The 18,987-nt window shown below is 44.5% G+C and overlaps 1 protein-coding gene across 1 annotated transcript in view; it reads left to right on the forward strand.

The window, feature by feature from the left end:
- The window catches only part of LOC112077325 (contactin-1a-like), a 19,257-nt gene extending 11,907 nt beyond the window's left edge, over positions 1 to 7,350 (forward strand). Inside the window, exons 5-9 of the mRNA XM_024143849.2 lie at positions 1,391 to 1,517; positions 1,994 to 2,183; positions 2,715 to 2,827; positions 3,148 to 3,304; positions 4,426 to 7,350. Of these exons, the coding sequence (XP_023999617.1) occupies positions 1,391 to 1,517; positions 1,994 to 2,183; positions 2,715 to 2,827; positions 3,148 to 3,304; positions 4,426 to 4,505 (667 nt within the window). The 3' untranslated portion in view covers positions 4,506 to 7,350. The remainder of the gene's footprint in view (positions 1 to 1,390; positions 1,518 to 1,993; positions 2,184 to 2,714; positions 2,828 to 3,147; positions 3,305 to 4,425) is intronic.
- The last annotated feature ends 11,637 nt before the right edge of the window (positions 7,351 to 18,987 follow it).

Raw genomic sequence — 18,987 nt, forward strand, 5'->3', positions numbered from 1 at the left:
ACGAGAAGAGAGAGAGAGAGAGAGAGAGAGAGTGAGAGAGAGAGAGAGAAGAGAGAGAGAGAGAGAGAGAGAAGAGAGGAGAAGGAGAGAGAGACAGTGAGAGAGAGCAGCGTAAGAGAGAGAGAGAGAGAGGAGAGAGGAGAGAGAGAGAGAGTGAGAAGAGAGAGAGAGAGAAGCATCGAGAGAGATAGAGAGAGAGAGAGAGAGAGAGAGCAAGAGAGAGAGAGAGAGAGAGATGTCCACACGTCATAAGGCTCGGCTCAAACTAACACTTCTACCCTCTTTTACACTCCCAAACAGCGTTACCACGGCAACTGAGCATCTCTCCGTAACTCCGGGTTGCCCTTTATGTTTTTGATTGTCTGTCAGCTGAAGTTAATAAGTGGGCTGTGAATGCTTTTTGACATCTCCTGGGGGCGAATTATCAGCTTTCTGGTTTCATGCTGGCTACAGAGATCATGATAATCCCACTCTGATGGGGATGGAGAAGGGAGGGAGATGAGGGAGGGAGAGTAGGAGGGAGATGAGGGAGAGAGGGTTGGAGGGAGGTGAGGGAGGGAGAAATATGGAGGAAGGGTAAGGGTGTAGTGAGGGAGGGAGTGAGGGTAGTGAAGGTAGGGAGTGAGGGGTGGAGGTGAGATGTAGGTGAGGTGGTGGTTAGGGAGGTGAGTGGGAGGTGAGGTGTGGGAGGGAGGGAGGTGAGATGGAGGAGGTAGAGGGAGGTGAGGGTGGGAGGGACGGGTGAGGGGTAGGAGGTAGGAGGAGGTAGTGGTGGGAGGAAGGGAGGTGAGAGTGGGGGGAGGGAGTTTGGAGGAGGTGAGTGAGGGAGGGTAGGAGGAAGAATGAGGGTGGAGGTGAGGGTGGGGAGGGAGGGTGAGGAGGAGGGAGGGAGGGAGGGAGGAAGAGGAGGGATGGTAAGGGCTGGGAGGGAGGGAGTGAGGGTGGGGAGGGAATGAGGGGAGGGAGGTTTGGGTAGGAAGGTTTGCAATTTAAAGCTACTCTCTCTCTCCTGGAGCGAATGCACTGGGAGTGTGTCATGGGTCATAACTCAGAGGAAAGTGTTGGACAACAGAAGGAATATGGGGAAAGATATTTCTGTCGCTGAGCTTGTTCTAGGCAATGATTAATGCCTCTTAACAGATGCCTCCTTACCAAGACTGAGAGAGGACTGCATGGGCAGGGTCAGACTGGGTACCAACATGAAATAAAGGGCAGATTACATTCATAAAAATCAACAGTTACTGTAGGTGGGTATATGGAGGGAATACTTTGACAGGGGCTTTACTCTGCATGGGAAACATATGTTTACATTGCCRAAGCAAGTCAAATAGATAATAAACAACATTTACAAAAGTCTCTCGCTGTCTTTCTGTCTCATACTGTCTTAAATGATTTCTCTGTGTGTGACACCAGTGCCATCCGAAGCCCCTACCAGTGTGGAGGCCAGGGCGCTGTCTGCCTCTGAGGCCATTGTGTGGTGGCTCCCTGTCACCCAGCACACTGTTGAAGGATACCAGGTCAGTACTACTGTGTCTAGAAGGAGTAACATGACTGTATATTAGATAGGAGGAGAAGAAGCAACCTGTATGCATAAATCCAGAGACCTCAAAACACTCGACTAACTCTTAGTTATGTCGCTGGAGTACTCCATTGTATTTGCACCTGCAAAAACATTTTCTTGACCCTTTTTATCTTAACAGGACATTTTATTGACACTTTTTATCTTACCAGGACATTTTCTTGAACATTGTTATCTTAACAAGGCCCTGTAATAGTGTACACAGTATATTGACTTTCTGTGACCCTCTTCCCCCTCTCTCCTTCTCTCCCCCCTCTCGCCCCTCTCTCCATCACCTCCTCCTCTCGCCCCTCTCTCCTCTTCTCCCCCTCTCCTCCTCTCCCTCCTTTTCCCCCCTCTCTTCCTCGCTCTCCTCCCCTCCTCTCTCCTCTTCTCACCTTCTCCACTTCACCCCTTCTCCCCCCTCCTGCCAAGGTGCGGTACTGGAGGAAAGTGGAGGACAGAGAGGCGTCCAGTCAGAGGGTGGTGGTGTCCAGCAGAGAGAACCAGACAAGGTTGGAGAACATGAGGCCAAACTCCCCCTACCTCATAGAGGTCAGGGCCTACAATGCAGCCGGATAYGGACCCCCCAGCCATCACTTCCAGATCTACACCAAAAAAGCCCGTATGTACATCGCTCTCAGGGCCGGTTCACTGGACACAGAGGAAGCCTAGTCTTTGACTCAAAAACATTATAAATGGAGTTTCTCTATTGCAAAGCGTGCCTTAGTGGAGGACTAGGCTTTTTCTATGTCTGGGAAAATGTCCCTCAGCACAGTAATCTTCAGCATATTCTGAGAGGGATTTGGCGATATACCGTTGATACCGTATACCGGGGTGTTTCAAAATACTGACGGTATGATTTTCAATACTGTTTAAACAAAACACATTATTATTTGTATTTCAGTTTTTGAGGTTTGGGGCACGCCTGCCTCACGGGGGCTGCGAGTTACGCCTTATAACTAGAATAATAATAATGTATTTATTATTATTTTGGGGGGGGGGGGGGGGTAGGCCCTGTGTGTGCACTTCCAGTAAAACCGTATAACCCGATATGGTACAGAGACGGTATGACGGTATGAAACCCTAATCCTGTGTTTCTGATTGTCACATGATCTTTACACTGTAGAACTATTTGACTTCTGTTTTTCTCCAGCCCCAAGCCGGCCTCCTAAAATAATCAGTAAAAAGCTGAAAGGAACGTCAGTAAACATCGCCTGGGAACATGTCGAACCCTTGGCCAACGAGTCAACAATAGATGGATACAAGGTGTGTGCTGTTTTACCAAATACATGGGAGCTTGTAGTGCATTTCAAGCTGAAAGTCTGTACTTTAGCAATAACTGATGTGTCTCTCTTGAGCATTCGTCACATACTGTACGTTTCTTAAAGTCGCAGCATTCAATACACAACCGAGCTAAAAAGTACATGTTACTGAACACAACATACAGTTTACTCAAGTACCTTCCTTGTAGTCACATCTCCTTAGAATGACCATATGAACAGATCTATAATTCTGTCTCTCTGTCTATCTGTCTGTCTCTGTCTGTATATCTGTCTGTCWMTCTCTGTCTGTTGGTCTCCATACAGGTCTTGTACAGGAAGGCTGGCCTCTCCACAGGTATACTGTATACCACAGGGAAGCGATCCATAGACCTGCCCATGCCCAGGGACGGGGACTGCGTAGTGGAGGTCAGGGCCCATAGTGAGGGAGGAGATGGGGCTGTGGCCCAAGTACGCATCTCAGGTAAATATCAATCAAAACCCCTCCACCCATCTTATATGACTGTAGACTCCACTAAAGACCCTCCACCCATCTTATATGACTGTAGACTCCACTAAAAGACCCTCCACCCATCTTATATGACTGTAGACTCCACTAAAGACCCTCCACCCATTTTATATGACTGTAGACTCCACTAAAGACCCTCCACCCATTTTATATGACTGTAGACTCCACTAAATAATCCTGCTATTTTATGACAGACAGGACAGGGAAATAATGCTGCTATTTTATGACAGACAGGACAAGGAACTAATCCTGCTATTTTATGACAGATAGGACAGGGAACTAATCCTGCTATTTTATGACAGATAGGACAGGGAAATAATCCTGCTATTTTATGACTGTCAGGACAGGGAAATATTCCTGCTATTTTATGACTGTCAGGACAGGGAATGAATAATAGGCACTTCTCTGACCAGGCAGCTCACAAATGTCTTTTCAATGGAGTGGTATTGATATAAAAACAAGCCTTTATGATTGTAGGATTTGTGGAATGAGCAGAGAGAAAATTCCCTTAGAAAATAAATGTAGTGTCAGCCACAAGCATCAGCCAGTAATTTACATGTCATCGATCTGGCACTCATATTTTGCCACTAGGAAAAAACGGTCTATTGTCAGACATCTTTCAAATCCAATCTTTGGTTTATTGAGAACATGTCACATCATATCACACTCGCACACGCACACGCACACGCACACGCACACGCACGCACACACACACACACACACACACACACAGAGAGGCCTCTCAGAGTGGTACATAGGATGATATCATTAACCATTAAGGATGAAGACCTACACAAAGTGGTTGAAACGTTGTCTCCACTTAGGAGCATAGATTGCAGTATGTTCTCTTTTTACCATTTGCTGTAAAGTTACTGTAAAGCACTTTGTGACAAATGTCTCCCCACAATGTCTCTAAAACGTCTCCAACATGCTTTGTGTCTCCGTACAAATGTACTCGCACATCATTGAAACATCACAATATTGGCTTTGTGTCTGTAAAACTGTAATTTAATGCAATTAAATCATAATCGAAACGTCACCACGGTGTCTTTGTGTCTTTGTCTATCTCCATCCAGGTGGAGCCGTCATGGTCACCCAGTCCCTCAGCCTGGCCTCTCTGCTCCTGGTGGCGATGTTTTGCCTGCTGGCCCTCTGAATGTAGTGCATCTWTCTCTGTCTACACTGCCCAGTCCAGTAAAGGAGACTCTGTGAGGTTGACGCCTATGATGACTTTGGTTCCCACAATCTTTGGTTTCACCCTGAAGGCCAAAGGCTCATGTTCCCACCTCGAGGAATAGGGCTTTGTTTGTGGGGGAAAAACACAAAAAGAAATGTGTATAAAGGATGAGGAATGACATCTGGAATATCTCTTAAATCATACCTACAATATCTTTGAAGGAGGAGCGTCAAAAAGGAAGTCTTTCAACTTTTTCAATATGCCTTATATGTAAACAGTTACACTTATCTTTCACAATGCCATGACTTGCTCCTAACTGGTTGAGGTGTGAGTGCTCAAGTAGTGCACAACGTTTGTAAGTAACTGTTTTCAAATATATTGTGACAAGGGCCTTTCTTGTTCATTCGTAAAGGTGCAGTAGCTTGGAAGTGTGTGTTTCATTTCATGTAGGACATTATGAATCATCGATACAACGTTTGCGTTCCATATAAAAAGCATAAGCTAAGCAGGTGATATAGTTGTGAAGGATAAGTCTACACGTTTACGAAATTCTCTTTATATTTCAATTGTATTTCAGTGGCTTTTTCTTAGTATTTTTAGATATATTTTTGTTCAAGGTGATACCCTCCTCCCCTTACAGAGATAGTCAAATCAAATCTCAACTCAAGATCCTTGGCATACATCAGAGTTTTATTATCAAAAGAGGAATTTATGTCATGCTAATATAATATATGCAATAATGTTTATGGTTTTGCCATCTCACAAGTACATATAGCCTACTATTAACGCTGTAACATCGTTGTTCCGAGAAACATTGATTTTATCTCCCCMAAAAAACATGCTTATTTCCAACTGATAACATTCTCTAAATTAATGGGAGACCAGTTTGCAAGTGTTTGCATGTATCTGAAAGAGTTTACTGACAAAACAAGATACACTTCTTAGCCGGAGTGATGCCTGCATTTTTAGCACATGTACATGTGTGTTTGTAAAGTTGAATGTATTTGAATAACTGTGGAAATGAGCTTTAAAACATATCAGACCTGCAGTTTCTAACATGATATATACAATGTGTGACAGTGGTGCATTTGGTTTGGTTGTCAGGACACCCAGCTGTCCTGTGACCGTCGTGTGTCCAATGTTGTTAAAGTGTCCAATTGGAGGAACCATGATTAAACTGAGTTTGGAATCATAAATAGAATTCTAGAATGGGGATTTGCCATTCTTTTTGTCCTGTTCTTAGGATTCTATTGCTCTGGTTGGAATATCCCATGAAAGAGTTGAGCACAACAAGTTGTTTGTTTTGACTGTATCGTTAAGACTTCCGTGGTAGACTATAAATGCTGGTGCTTTGTAAAGAATGTTGCCATCTTTTTCATGTCTTAACTCTTTTATATGTTTTCATATCTTTATTAATCAATGTCTCAGTGTGAGTCGCAGTGCTAACAGTTCTGCAGTAATACACACTCGGTCCAGTAACATTACAATGTCTGTCTGAATCTTCAATCGTTCTTTCTATTTTATTACATATAACACAACCTGCCTAGCGCCTAAACAGTTCTGTTGTTATCGTGTATCATTGTCTATAAAGTGGTGCAAAGCACAGGAGAAACAAAATCAATATCTGAGAATAACCATCCGAAGCTCATACATTTGTCCTACTATTTTTGCAACATTGTTTTGTATTTTTATCAATAACATGAGTGTGATCAGAGTTATACTGTATACAGGATGCATTATCAATTGGTGTTGTTGTTTTTGTTTATGTTTGTGATTAATATATTTCATCCTGATGACCCACCACTGGTCCAACAGTAGATGTTTATGTACCACTGAAAATTCTGTGTTTTTGATTGCTCTGCGAATACATGTTCAGTGTGACTGAGTGATGCTAGCCATTCTTCTACCAGCTCTGGTCCACGGAGTTACGTGTGGCTTGCTAACGCAAGGCTCAGGTAGCTCCCTGGACCAGAAGCTATGCTTCTTCTATATACATTGTGACTATATCAACAAAACATCCACCACAAAGTGCTTTCCCAGTTTCCCCTCATGCAACAAATCATCGAAAGAGTTGCCAAATGCATGAATGCCTTGAACTTATTTGTTATTTCGAAGGAAACGGTTGCTAAGAAAATGATTTCTATGGAAACGGTTGCTATTACTACATCCTCTAACATGCATGACATTGGAAACGAATGGTATAGGCCTGTACGGTAAAAAAAAACTCCATCCATACATTGCAATGAGTCAACGTACAGTCATACATCATTCAGGCAACTTCCAATCAGCTTCATATGAACTCAACTGCCTTTGTGGTAAACAATAATAAACATTCATTCCGTCATGAGTGAAATCCCTTTATGTCAGAGACTGTATAATGTATGCATACTATASTTACTCTAGATAAGCCTAACATGTCCATTAGTTGCCTCAAGCCAGTCATCTCAAGGGGAAGTCTATGTTGGGCAGTTTGTTGTAGTTGTAAAATGACAAAACCTTTCAATAAATGACCTGATTTTTTTCCATCGTAATGGGGGTTAAAAACCTTAACTGGCTTAAGGAATCTCAGTCATTCAGTAGGTTCAGTCCAGGTCAGTCCTGCAGTCTCATTCCTTACTGTAAGATTGGTTGGGGTTTGATGACATTCCCGCTGTGGTTGATGATGCAGCAGTGTTTGGCTGGATAATGTTCAGTGCTTTGCTCATACTGTCATGAATAGGAATCACACATGTTGAGAGGGAGGGGTGAAACTGGACTCTCTCATTGTCTGGACTTAAAAAGAACAATAAAATAATAGTTACTGTAACTATTAATTTAAGGTGAATTTTCTCTTTTTTATATATTGAATGTATGTAGCTACTGAAACTGTTTATGATTTATGAGAAAACTAAGATTATGACTTCCAGCTACAAGACTTTAAGTTATCAGTATTGAAAGATTTCGTAGTTTGAAGTCTCAAGTCCAATACATAATGACCTCGTCAATAGGTGTAACATTTAAGTTGGACCTGGGTTTGAGTCCCAGTTGGGGCTACCCACTGAATTTGCTACATTGGTGTTAGAATCGGGAAGGTGCCTGTTAGGCCATAGGAGATGGGTGTAATTTACACTTAAACATATTTTTTTAATTGAACCTTTATTTAACTAGGTAAGTCAGTTAAGAACAACTTCTTATTTACAATGACGGCCTACACCGGCCAAACCCAGACGACGCTGGACCAATTGTGCGCCGCCCTAACGGGACTCCCAATCACGGCCGGTTGTGATACAGCCTGGATTCGAACCAGGGATGCAGTGTCATAGACCGCTGCTCTGAGATGCAGTGCCATAAACCGCTGCACCACTCGGGAGCCCCACTTGAGGGACTAAGTACAGAGAAGCATGAGGACACACTCTCCTGAAGGAAGTGGGTAGAAGCAACCTTAACACAACACCTAGCAAGCTTGTCAATAGGTTTAGAGCTCTTGGCTTAACATTTAAGGTCTTGGTTGGACCCAGGTTTGAGTCGTGATCAGGGCTAAACCCCCTGAATTCTTCACATCCCTCAAAACATTGTTTCCTGGATATCACCATCTGGTCCAATATTAGGTCAAATTGACTTTCCCAACTTTCACAGCAATCAATAACTGTGCGCATCTCTGGCCAAGGACGCCTTTTGGGAGAGCGCAGGAAAACAGCTGATCAGAACCAGGAAGTAAAAGTGAGTTTAAAATGATTGTTAGACTGAGTCAAACAAACTTGTAAATTTACAATCGTATTTCCCAATAAATGTAGACGTCTCTGTGTTTCCTACTGAGTTGCAGAATGTGTTAGAAAAAGCTATTTAGAAAAAGCTATTTAGAAAAGCAATTGAATTCCTAGATCTTAACCGCTAAGGGTGCGGGGTGGTTGGCTCTAGAACTGCTGATGTGCAGGCCTTGTACAGCCCTCTAGGTATGCATTAGGTTTTACTCAATTGGAAAGCTCCATTAAGGAAGCAGTTTTTCCTCAGTAATACTGTTACATTGTGGCAGACCTCTTACTGCTGTAATCAGGATTTTATCCACATTGCAGGTTTGGGATTCAGGACATTTTCATGGAACAAATCAAATTTAATMAAATTGTATTTGTCACATGCTTGGTAAACAACAGGTGTAGACTAACAGTGAAATGCTTACTTACGGGCCCTTCCCAACAATACAGAGAGAAACAAAGAGAAATAGCACAATGAGTATCTATAACTTGGCTATATACACAGGGTACCAGTACCGAGTCAATGTACAGGGGTGCAAGGTAATTGAGGTAGATATGTACATATAGGTAGGGATAAAGTAACTATGCAACAGGATAGACAATAAACAGTAACAACAGTGTATCTGATGAGTCAAAAGAGTTAGTGCAAAAAGGGTAAATGCAGAGAGTCTGGGTAGCTATTGGTTAACTAGTTAGCAGTYTTAAGACTTGGGGGTAGAAGCTGTTCAGGGTTCTGTTGKTTCCARAYTTGGTMCMWTGGTACCGCTTCCCGCRSAGTAGCAKATAGAACMGTCTATGACTTGGGTGGCTGATGTCTTTGACAATTTTTAGGGCCTTCCTCTGACACCGCCTGGTATAGAGATCCTATATGGCAGGAAGCTTGGCCCCAGTAATGTACTGGGCCGTACGCACTACCCCCTGTAGCGCCTTGCGGTCGRATGCCAAGCAGTTGCCATACCAAGCRGTGATGCAGCCAGTCAAGATGCTATCARTGGTGYATCTGTATAMCTTTTTGAGGATCTGAGGGCTCCTGCTGAATCTTTTCAGCCTCCTGAGGGGTAACAGGCATTGYCGTGCCCTCTTCACGACTGTGTWGGTKTGTTTGGACYATGATAATTCCTTAGTGAAGCTCTCATTTTGTTCCACTACAGCCCATGGTCGATGTGGATGGGGTCACCGTCATCGGTGATCAGGCCTACCACTGTCGTGTCATCTGCAAACTTAATGATGGTGTTGGAGTCGTGTGCGAACACCTAGTCGTGGGTGAACAGGGAGTACAGGAGGGGACTGAGCATGCACCCCTGAGGGGCCCCCGTGTTGATGGTCAGCGTGGCGGATGTGTTGTTGCCTATCCTCATCACCTGGGGATGGCCCGTCAGGAAGTCCAGGATCCAGTTGCAGAGAAAAGCGTTTAATCCCAGGGTCCTTAGTTTACTGATGAGCTTGAAGGACACTATGGTGTTGAACCAGGAGCTGTAGTCAATGAACAGCATTCTCATGTAGGTGTTCCTTTTGTCCAGGTGGGAGAGGGCAGTGTGGAGTGCAATAGAGATTGCCTCATCTGTGGATCTGTTAGAGCGGTGTGTGAATTGGAGTGGGTCCTGGGTGTCTGGGATAATGGTGTTGATATGAGCCCTGACCAGCCTTTCAAAGCATGTCATGGCTACAGATGTGGGTGCTACGAGGCGATAGTCATTTAGACAAGTTACCTTGGCGTTCTTGGTAACAGGGACTATGGTGGTCTGCTTGAAACAGGTTGGTATTACAGCATGGGTCAGGGAGAGGTTGAAAATGTCAGTGTAGTCACTTGCCAGCAGGTCAGCACATGCTCTGAGTACGCGTCCTGGTAATAAGAATTTGTTCTAAACTGACTTGCCTAATTAAATAAAGAAGAAGAATAAAAAATAAAAAATGTATAAAAAAAATTGCATCTGGCACTGCGGCCATGTGAATGTTAACCTCTTACATCGGCTATGGAGAGCATGATCACACAGTCCTACGGAACAGCTGGTGCTCTCATGCATGGTTCAGTTCTGCTAGCCTCAAATCGAGCATAGAAGGTATTTAGCTCGTCTGGAAGGCTTGCGTCACTGGACAGCTCGCGGCTGGGTTTTCCTTTGTAATCCATGATAGTTTGCAAGACCTACCACATCCGAGGAGAGTCAGAGCCGGTGTGGTAGGATTCGATCTTGGTCCTGTCTTGACRCTTTGCCTGTTTGATGGTTCGTCAAAGGACGTAGCAGGATTTCTTATAAGCGTCCGGATTAGTGTCCTGCTCCTTGAAAGCGGCAGCTCCAGCATTTAGCTCAGTGTGGATGTTGCCTGTAATCGATGGCTTTTGGTTGGGATATATACCTACGGTCACTGTGGGGACGATGTCATCGATGCACTTATTAATGAATCTGGTAACTGATGTGGTATCCTCCTCAATGCTATCCGATGAATCACAGAACATATTCCAGTCTGTGCTAGCGAAACAGTCCTGTAGCGTAGCATCCGTTTCATCGGACTACTTTCGTATTGAGCGTGTCACTGGTACTTCCTGTTTGAGTTTTTGCTTGTAGGCAGGAATCAGGAGGATAGAGTTATGATCAGTTTTACCAAATGGAGGGTGAAGGAGAGATTTGTACGTGTCTCTGTGTGTGGAGTAAAGGTGATCTAGAGGTGTTTTCACTTCTAGTTGCACATGTGACATGCTGCTAGAAATKAGATAAAATGGATTTCAATTTTCCTGCAATAAAGTCACCAGCCACTAGCTTATCATGAGGTATTCTATGTCAGGCGAGCAGAACCTCGAGACTTTCTTAATATTAGATATCGCACATCAGCTGTTATTAACAAAGAGGGATAACATCTGATTGTGAAAATATATACAATATTTTCACTAAAATATTAATTTAAAATGTTTTAACTCTGAACTCTTGCTTCTATATACATAATTTATGAATGGTACTGTATCTAATGATGGACTGTTTTTGTGGTAATATCTCTATTTAAAATAACACTTTCTTCAACATCTCTGGAGAAAGCTGCCACTTTTCACTACCAGAGGGTAGAGCTGATGAGAGATCAGAGATATTGTTGCAACTCTGTCTTCCATTATAGATAACACAAGTTATCTCAAGATAGTGGCCTATTTATTTTATGCCAGAACCTGAAACAACAGTCAACATTTTTTTGCTTCCCAACTTGTATCCAACAATGATTTCAGATCAAAATGATTGATGTCATTTCCCCTTTGTTAAATAGTCTATCTATTGGTTAGATTTAGATTAATATTAAGACAAGGAAAATTCCTGCAAGTCAAAAGGGCATCAATAGTTCTTAGTTCTGCACACACATGAACATACACAGTAGGATTATGGGAAAAGGAAGRAGATGAACAGCCTTTCCTTGAATGTGTATCACATCAATTGGCTTATCGGCTGGAACATATGGCCTCTCTGTGATATGTCAAATCCCAGGTGGTTTTCTGGCAATTGCACTGTTTTGTTGTTGTTGTTGTTGACATCATTTGTTGCTACACCTCCTAAGGGAAATCAGATTGTCAGATTTACAGATACGTTCTACTGAGTTTAATCTGAAAGAATCTTCAAGAACCAGAGTTCAAAAAGTACACTTCAATTGTGATGTACAACAAACTTTGATTGTCTTACAAGGAAGTTAATCTGACTGCCTTGGTTAAATTTATTGACAAGGAGGATTTGTATCATTGTTTTACTTTTTCCTCAAATGTATGAGGAGGACCATGAGCAGTGTGGTGTGAAATCACTAGCAGGGCTTCACTTGGACTGAAATAGGTGCCGGTACTAATTTTGAGTGATGGTAGTGTGTTTATATTTAGGTGCAGGAACTCCGCCGTACTTTAAGGCCTATTCTATAAGAGGTGCAGGAACTCAAGCAGTAGAAAATGTGAGGTGCCGGTATTCAGTTCCGGTGAGCTCCTGTACAAGTCAACACCAGACAGACAGGGACACTCATACCAGTGGCAGCAGTTAACACTATAGTATAACAGAGACATATGGCCTAGGTTAGTATATGTATTTCTTCAGACAGTTGGAAACATCCCAGGTCTGAGAATATTGTCTTTGGAAATCTATACCTGCCAGCCTCTCTCTCTCTCTCTCTCTCTCTCTCTCTGACATGTCAGACAACACAACACATGCCCAGAGTGATGCCACCTAGTGTATGTTTACTCTAGACACAGACTCAGATTGAGGTGCCTGTACTCTGTCATGCTGAGTTTGACAGTTAGACAGTGGGTAGACAGAGGGCTATAGGCCAGTAAGTCATGGGTTTAGGCTTACTTAGAGATCCCTGTTCAGATATTATATTACAGAGATTTGGTGTAAAGTACGGGGTCCCAAAATACCATCTGTGATGATTAGTCATCATAGTGTCACATGCTACAGTGCAGCCTATTTTGTAGAGCATTCAAACTAAATTAGAATAGATAATGAATTCTTATTTTTAAATAAGGGTTTACATACTGTAGGTAGGTCTATGTTTAGTTGTGGTAGTTGTGGTAACTAATTAATCCAAAAGTCTGCAAACCATGGTATCTGAAGGCTTGGGCGACCTCTGGTGGTTCTATTGAAAATTATAAATGAATGGAAATCACTGTATTGTAGCCCACTATGTCTAAAATGTATTCAGTGCTAGGCATATACTAGCGTACCAACAATTCTTTTTCGTTATTATGGATAGGGAAATGCATCCATGACACAGTATCTCTTGCTCTCTCTTCATATTGAGAATAGACAAGGATAAGCAAGGATGAGTAGACTACAACTCCAGCAACAAGTGGGAGGTGAAAAGTGATCCAGTCCATGTATCGTTAGCAAGTGACGTCGACATGAAGCGCATATATTTMTATTGCCTGCGTTAATATAGGCTGCTTTCAGATTTTGATTTTACGCACATTCAGTATAGTCTGCATCTTCATCAGTTTGTTCATCTACACCTGACCAAACTTCTGACAACTTTTTTACGTTGCAACACTGTTCAACGCGACTCCGGACCCGCGACGAGAATTGATCATGTGCGCCGACTGCCTGAATCCATGCAAGGACAGAGAAAGTTGCAGAAAGGTTTTGAACTCAGGCGAGATGGACAGTGAGCCGCGTATGATGAAAGAAGAAGAATCCGACTTTGACCACAGAGATGTTGGTATCTGTCAGAAAGGATGCGGGCTTCTCTTGTCCCATACAGACATTGTCCAGGGAGACCATTGCTGCTTGGATGCGCTTCGTATGCTGAATGATGGGCTCCAGGAGAGAAGCGCTACCATGGAGCACGAAGGCCGAATGCAGAGGCTCAGGTGGGGTAGGAGAGAGCAATCCCTCCTCGCCCAGGTGTCATCCATCCAGAGCGAAGCACAGCTGACTGCTTTGAAGTACAAGCGAAAGTTACACCAATACATGTTGAATATCAACAACATAACCGAACAGGTTATTGGACGTTACAAGCAGGTGAGGAATATTAAACACTTGCAAGTATTGATTTTGATATAGCATGTTTCACAATGCTTAGGTAAGCTACTGTACTGTATTTGAGATGGTGACATAAATACTTGATATTTCATTCATTATTGAGCTAAATTATTAGCTATTTTTAATAAGAAATAGAAGCCATTAATTGAAGAGTATACCGTTTTGACACCAAGCCTCCATCACTTTTCTCTTATGATAATGTAGCCTATACAGAGTAACTCGGGAGCCCCTGGACTCTGTGTGTCCCAGGTGTCTGATCAGGGTCTAGCTGATGCAGTGTTCGGGCTCCAGGACCTGGAGGAGCATGGCGGGGTACCAGAGGTAAACCATCACACCACTGTAACTCATGTGATTTCACAGCTGTACTGTGGCTTTACCCGCTCAGCGTATTACTCTTCTGTGAGGTTTAGGCTTTTCAGAGCACATCGTCGACTCCTTGTGACTGAGGGGATTCCGTCAGTAGCTATCATCAGACCTATTCAACTCAGCCTATTGCAAATACCTTGGCTTTCCCCCGGTCAGACAAGCCTTTGTTCAAACATTGACTTTAGGGATCCCATCCACTGTGTATGGTATTGAGTGGTAGTGTTCTGAAGCTTAGTTAGAGTTTATAGACAGTAAGCTCAGTTCACACCCTTTCCTTCATTGTTTTGTGTGGTAAATGTCATGCTGAGAGTGTTTTGAATTCCTCTTTTATCTCTTCAGGAAGTWGGCTAGTTACATTTCATAGATGATAATAAAATGGTGGCTTGGGGAATTATTATGTCACAATTTTCCATCCCAAAGCAGACCACTTCAGGTTGTTAAATTACGAATGGAAACAAACACAAAATGTGGTGGCTTATGCTTCCTGAGGAGCGATGGGTCTAAGTACGTATGGAAATCTTACTGTGCTTTCAATTAATGGATAAATCAAAGTTTTTCCCACTAACAGTAAGCTTGTCATTTAAAAATTGTCTGTGGGAAATTCCATAGCTTTTACTGTGACCATGTGATTCAAGCCCAGCCCGGTTTCTGACCTTTAACCTGTAACTTTTACACAGAAGTGGACASAGTGACAGACAAACAGTACATGACAAACTACTTCTCCTGCTGAGTTTTGTTCCAACTTCAAATGAGAAACATGGCCCCAAAGAATGGTCTTTGATGGGTCACAGAGGATCAGGTGTATTTCCTGGTCACGTTCATACAGGTCATTGTGGCTGTTTTCAGGGTGTTGGTGTCAACTAAACACCCGATCAGATTTCATCCGAAGTCATTACAATGATTGATTGTTCAGATGGAGAGGAATGTGAGGGGAAGTTGTAATCTTGTTTTCTTTGTTTATGGACWAGTAAATGAATGCCTGTTACTTTGCATTTAGACTAAGTCATTAATGGAATATTTCCTTTGTCCAAATTGCTAAATTCCTCAAGTTGTTTTCAATTCTTAAACTATGTCTACACTTATAATAGTTTGATCTAACTGCTATTGAATGAGTGTGGTCTAGGGGTTTCAGCCCATATTAAACCACCTCTCTCTTGGCTCCTGCTGCTTGCTATCCTGACAATAGACTTTCTGTCAGAGAACACTGAGGTAGATTCTGTGTGCATCCCAAATGGTTCCCTATTCCCTACATAGCGCACTACTTTTTCCCTTTGCCCTATGGGTCCTGGTCAAAAGCTGTGCACTAGGGAAGAGGGTGCCATTTGGGGACGCAGCCTGTGTTATTGGCTTTCTCTGACCAGGGAGACAGTGTTTTGTTTGGGGCCAAGGGGGACAGGGGAGGGTGTGGGTAGTTTTAATTGTGGTAATGGTCACATAAAGTATGTTTAATGGCCTCTAGCATGCTGTGAGAGTGCAGCTAGACTCACTTTTGATTAATAGAGAAAATTGTTTACTCTGTGCTGGCAGCTCTGGAGAGGGACACGCGCACACACACACACACACACACACACACACACACACACACACACAGACACACAGACAGACACAGCTACTTCCAGACTTTTATCATGGCTAAACAGTTACACTAGATAAGCCAGATAAGAGTGGATCTGTAATTGTCTCTGCTGTTGTTTTCATTAATGTGTTTGTCAATACCTGAGTTTCCTCCATTTTGTCAAAATCCCAAAGGAGTTGTCTTTAGGTCTTGCTCTGTAATGATGAGGAACTGTAGAGATACAATATCATACTATTTAATTCTGTGACAGGAACTGGTAAACATCTTCACAAGCTGTTAGGATTTACCGTTAAACCTGGTGTTGCKTTGTCTTTTATCAGACTCTCTCTTCGTAATCTCCACAGTTGTAGTGTTGGTTGGCTCACTCAAATTGGCTGGGAAGTTGTTGTTACACCTCACTAATGGTAAGAGCTCTCTTCATTTGGAATGTTTGCCAACTGCCAGTTTTTGAAATGAGCTAGAGACAAAAGTGCAGGGTTTCTGTGATGGTGAAGTACCCTGAACACTGCTGGAGTGAGTCCTTGTCTACAACCAACAGCACTAGTCCATGAGGAAGTCCATGAGGAAGTCCATGAGGAAGTCCATGAGGAAGTCCATGAGGAAGTCCATGAGGAAGTCCATGAGGAAGAGAGGCTGTGCTGTGACAGGGGGAAGCCTGTAGTATAAGCCTGCCAAAGTCCCATCTCGTGTGTGTGTGTGTGTGTGACAGTTTGTTGTGAGCAGTGATACTGTAAGTTTATATACAATGAGCCAGGTGGTGTTGTTTTCATGCATCTTGAGAACATTGGATGTTGATGCTGCAGCTGATAGTCTTCACACTGGCCTCGCCCAGAACACTGGCCTCGCCCAGAACACTGGCCTCGCCCAGAACATGAAGTCAATGAGGACAGTCAGTCAGTTCTTTTGTTATTGAAGAGGACTAACTGAAGTAAGACGAGTATGATTTGGACAGGCTGAGTCACTCCTGCCTTACAAAGGATCCATATCCCCTACTAGATGAGCAGACTAAAACTGGGTGAGGTTAAATATGCCTTCATTGTTATTCATAAAGCTATGAGTCGGCCACTAGTACGGCATGGTTTGGATATGCTTCCTTAAACAGTCATCTTCCAATAGCATACTTTCAGTATACTGGTTAGGACACATGTAATGCYGTTTTTGTAATGATGATATATTAAGTATTTCATGCATCCATCCACTTCAGTTTCATTAGCTCAGATTGTAGCCCAACTGCTCTTGTCAAGTGGCAAAGGACCATAGTTTAGAGTGTTGCTGATACAGTAATGCTATTCTGGAGAGGTGCTATTGACTAAAACAAAGTGAAAACTAAAGTACTATCAGGCCTTTTCACTTGGCGGAGAGTGATTCTACAGGAGTTGTAGCTGGTGTCATTGATACCGTAGCCTGGAGGAAGGGAAGGCTGGGGGGGGGGGGCGTTAGCTGGAGGAAGGGAAGGCTGGGGGGGGGGCGTAGCCTGGAGGAAGGGAAGCTGGGGGGGGGCGTAGCCTGGAGGAAGGAAGGCTGGGGGGGGGGGCGTAGCCTGGAGGAAGGGAAGGCTGGGGGGGGGGGGCGTAGCCTGGAGGAAGGAAGGCTGGAGGGGGGGGGGGGCGTAGCCTGGAGAAGGGAAGGCTGGGGGGGGGCGTAGCCTGGAGGAAGGGTGGGGGGGGGGGGTAGCCTGGAGGAAGGGAAGGCTGGGGGCGTAGCCTGGAGGAAGGAAGGCTGAGGGGGGGGGGGGGCGTAGCCTGGAGGAAGGGAAGGCTGGGGGGCGTAGCCTGGAGGAGGGTGGGGGGGGGGGTAGCCTGGAGGAAGGGAAGGGTGGGGGCGTAGCTGGAGAAGGAAAGGCTGTGGGGAGCGTAGCCTGGAGGAAGGAAGGGTGTGGGGGAGCGTAGCCTGGAGGAAGGAAGGCTGTGGGGGAGCGTAGCCTGGAGGAAGGAAAGGCTGTGGGGAGCGTAGCCTGGAGGAAGGAAAGGCTGTGGGGGGTAGCCTGGAGGAAGGGAAGGGTGTGGGGGAGCGTAGCCTGGAGGAAGGAAAGGCTGTGGGGGAGCGTAGCCTGGAGAAAGGAAAGGCTGTGGGGGAGCGTAGCCTGGAGGAAGGAAAGGCTGTGGGGGGGGTAGCCTGGAGGAAGGGTGTGTGGGGAGTACCTGGAGGAAGGCTGTGGGGGGGGGTCCTGGAGGAAGGGAAGGCTGTGGGGGGCGTAGCCTGGAGGAAGGGAAGGGTGTGGGGGGGGGGTATCCTGGAGGAAGGGAAGGCTGTGGGGGGAGGAGCCGGAGGAAGGAAAGGCAGTGGGGGAGGGTAGCTGGAGGAAGGGAAGGCTGTGGGGGGCGTAGCCTGGAGGAGGGAAGGCTGTGTGGGGGGAGGGAGCCCGGAGGAAGGGAAGGTGGGGGGGGGGGCGTAGCCTGGAGGAAGGGAAGGCTGTGGGGGAGGAGCCCGAGGAAGGGACGGTGGGTGGGAGGCTGTAGCCCGGAGGAAGGGTGGGGGGGAGAGGAGATGGAAAGGTCATTATGTTCGGGCCAGAACACAAAGATGACAGGAACAGATAACTCTGTGACCAGAGAAAAATAGATTTATCACCTTTACTTTCTAGTCGGTTGATATGATACATTTTTTTTCCCTTTCTTGTGCTGAAACAGTCTGAGCTGAGACCCCAAACAAAATATGATTTCTGATGGAAAAATAGAATTTTCAATAGGATTTGTTCCCCCTCAGTAAAAACAATGTTTTACTGATTTTGGCTGTGTTTCTGTAGAAACAATGTTATGCTGTTGCTTTGCTGAGAGATATTATCAGAGAATCATCACCTCTGTGTGGTGACAGAACAAGACAGACAAGACAGACAGACAGACAGACAGACAGACAGACAGACAGACAGACAGACAGACAGACAGACAGACAGACAGACAGACAGACAGACAGACAGACAGACAGACAGACAGCAGACAGACAGACAGACAGACAGCACACACACTGGTGTCTCAAGGGTCATATCCATTGTGGAGAGAGGCTGCTACTGGATGTCAAAGGCACATACTTACCCAGCTAATCGAGACCGGCTAACTGTGTTCTCGTCAGTTCCCTACAGTACTTACAGTCCCTTGTCTACTTCTAACAGACCTAAGGTCAGCATTTAGATAACTCAGCTGGAGGGTGTTTTTTACATTTCGTCCTTTAAAATTGGTAGATGAAGAAACTTGAATAACTTCATAGAATCCTGTCAACAAGTGTTGGTTGCATAGGGGTGCAAATGTGGGTGCATAGTGTTACTGTTGTACGTTCCAGATGCTTGGGCTGTTTTTCTG

Source organism: Salvelinus sp. IW2-2015, unplaced genomic scaffold (assembly GCF_002910315.2).
Source record: "Salvelinus sp. IW2-2015 unplaced genomic scaffold, ASM291031v2 Un_scaffold4459, whole genome shotgun sequence".
In the NCBI taxonomy this organism is placed as follows: domain Eukaryota; kingdom Metazoa; phylum Chordata; class Actinopteri; order Salmoniformes; family Salmonidae; genus Salvelinus; species Salvelinus sp. IW2-2015.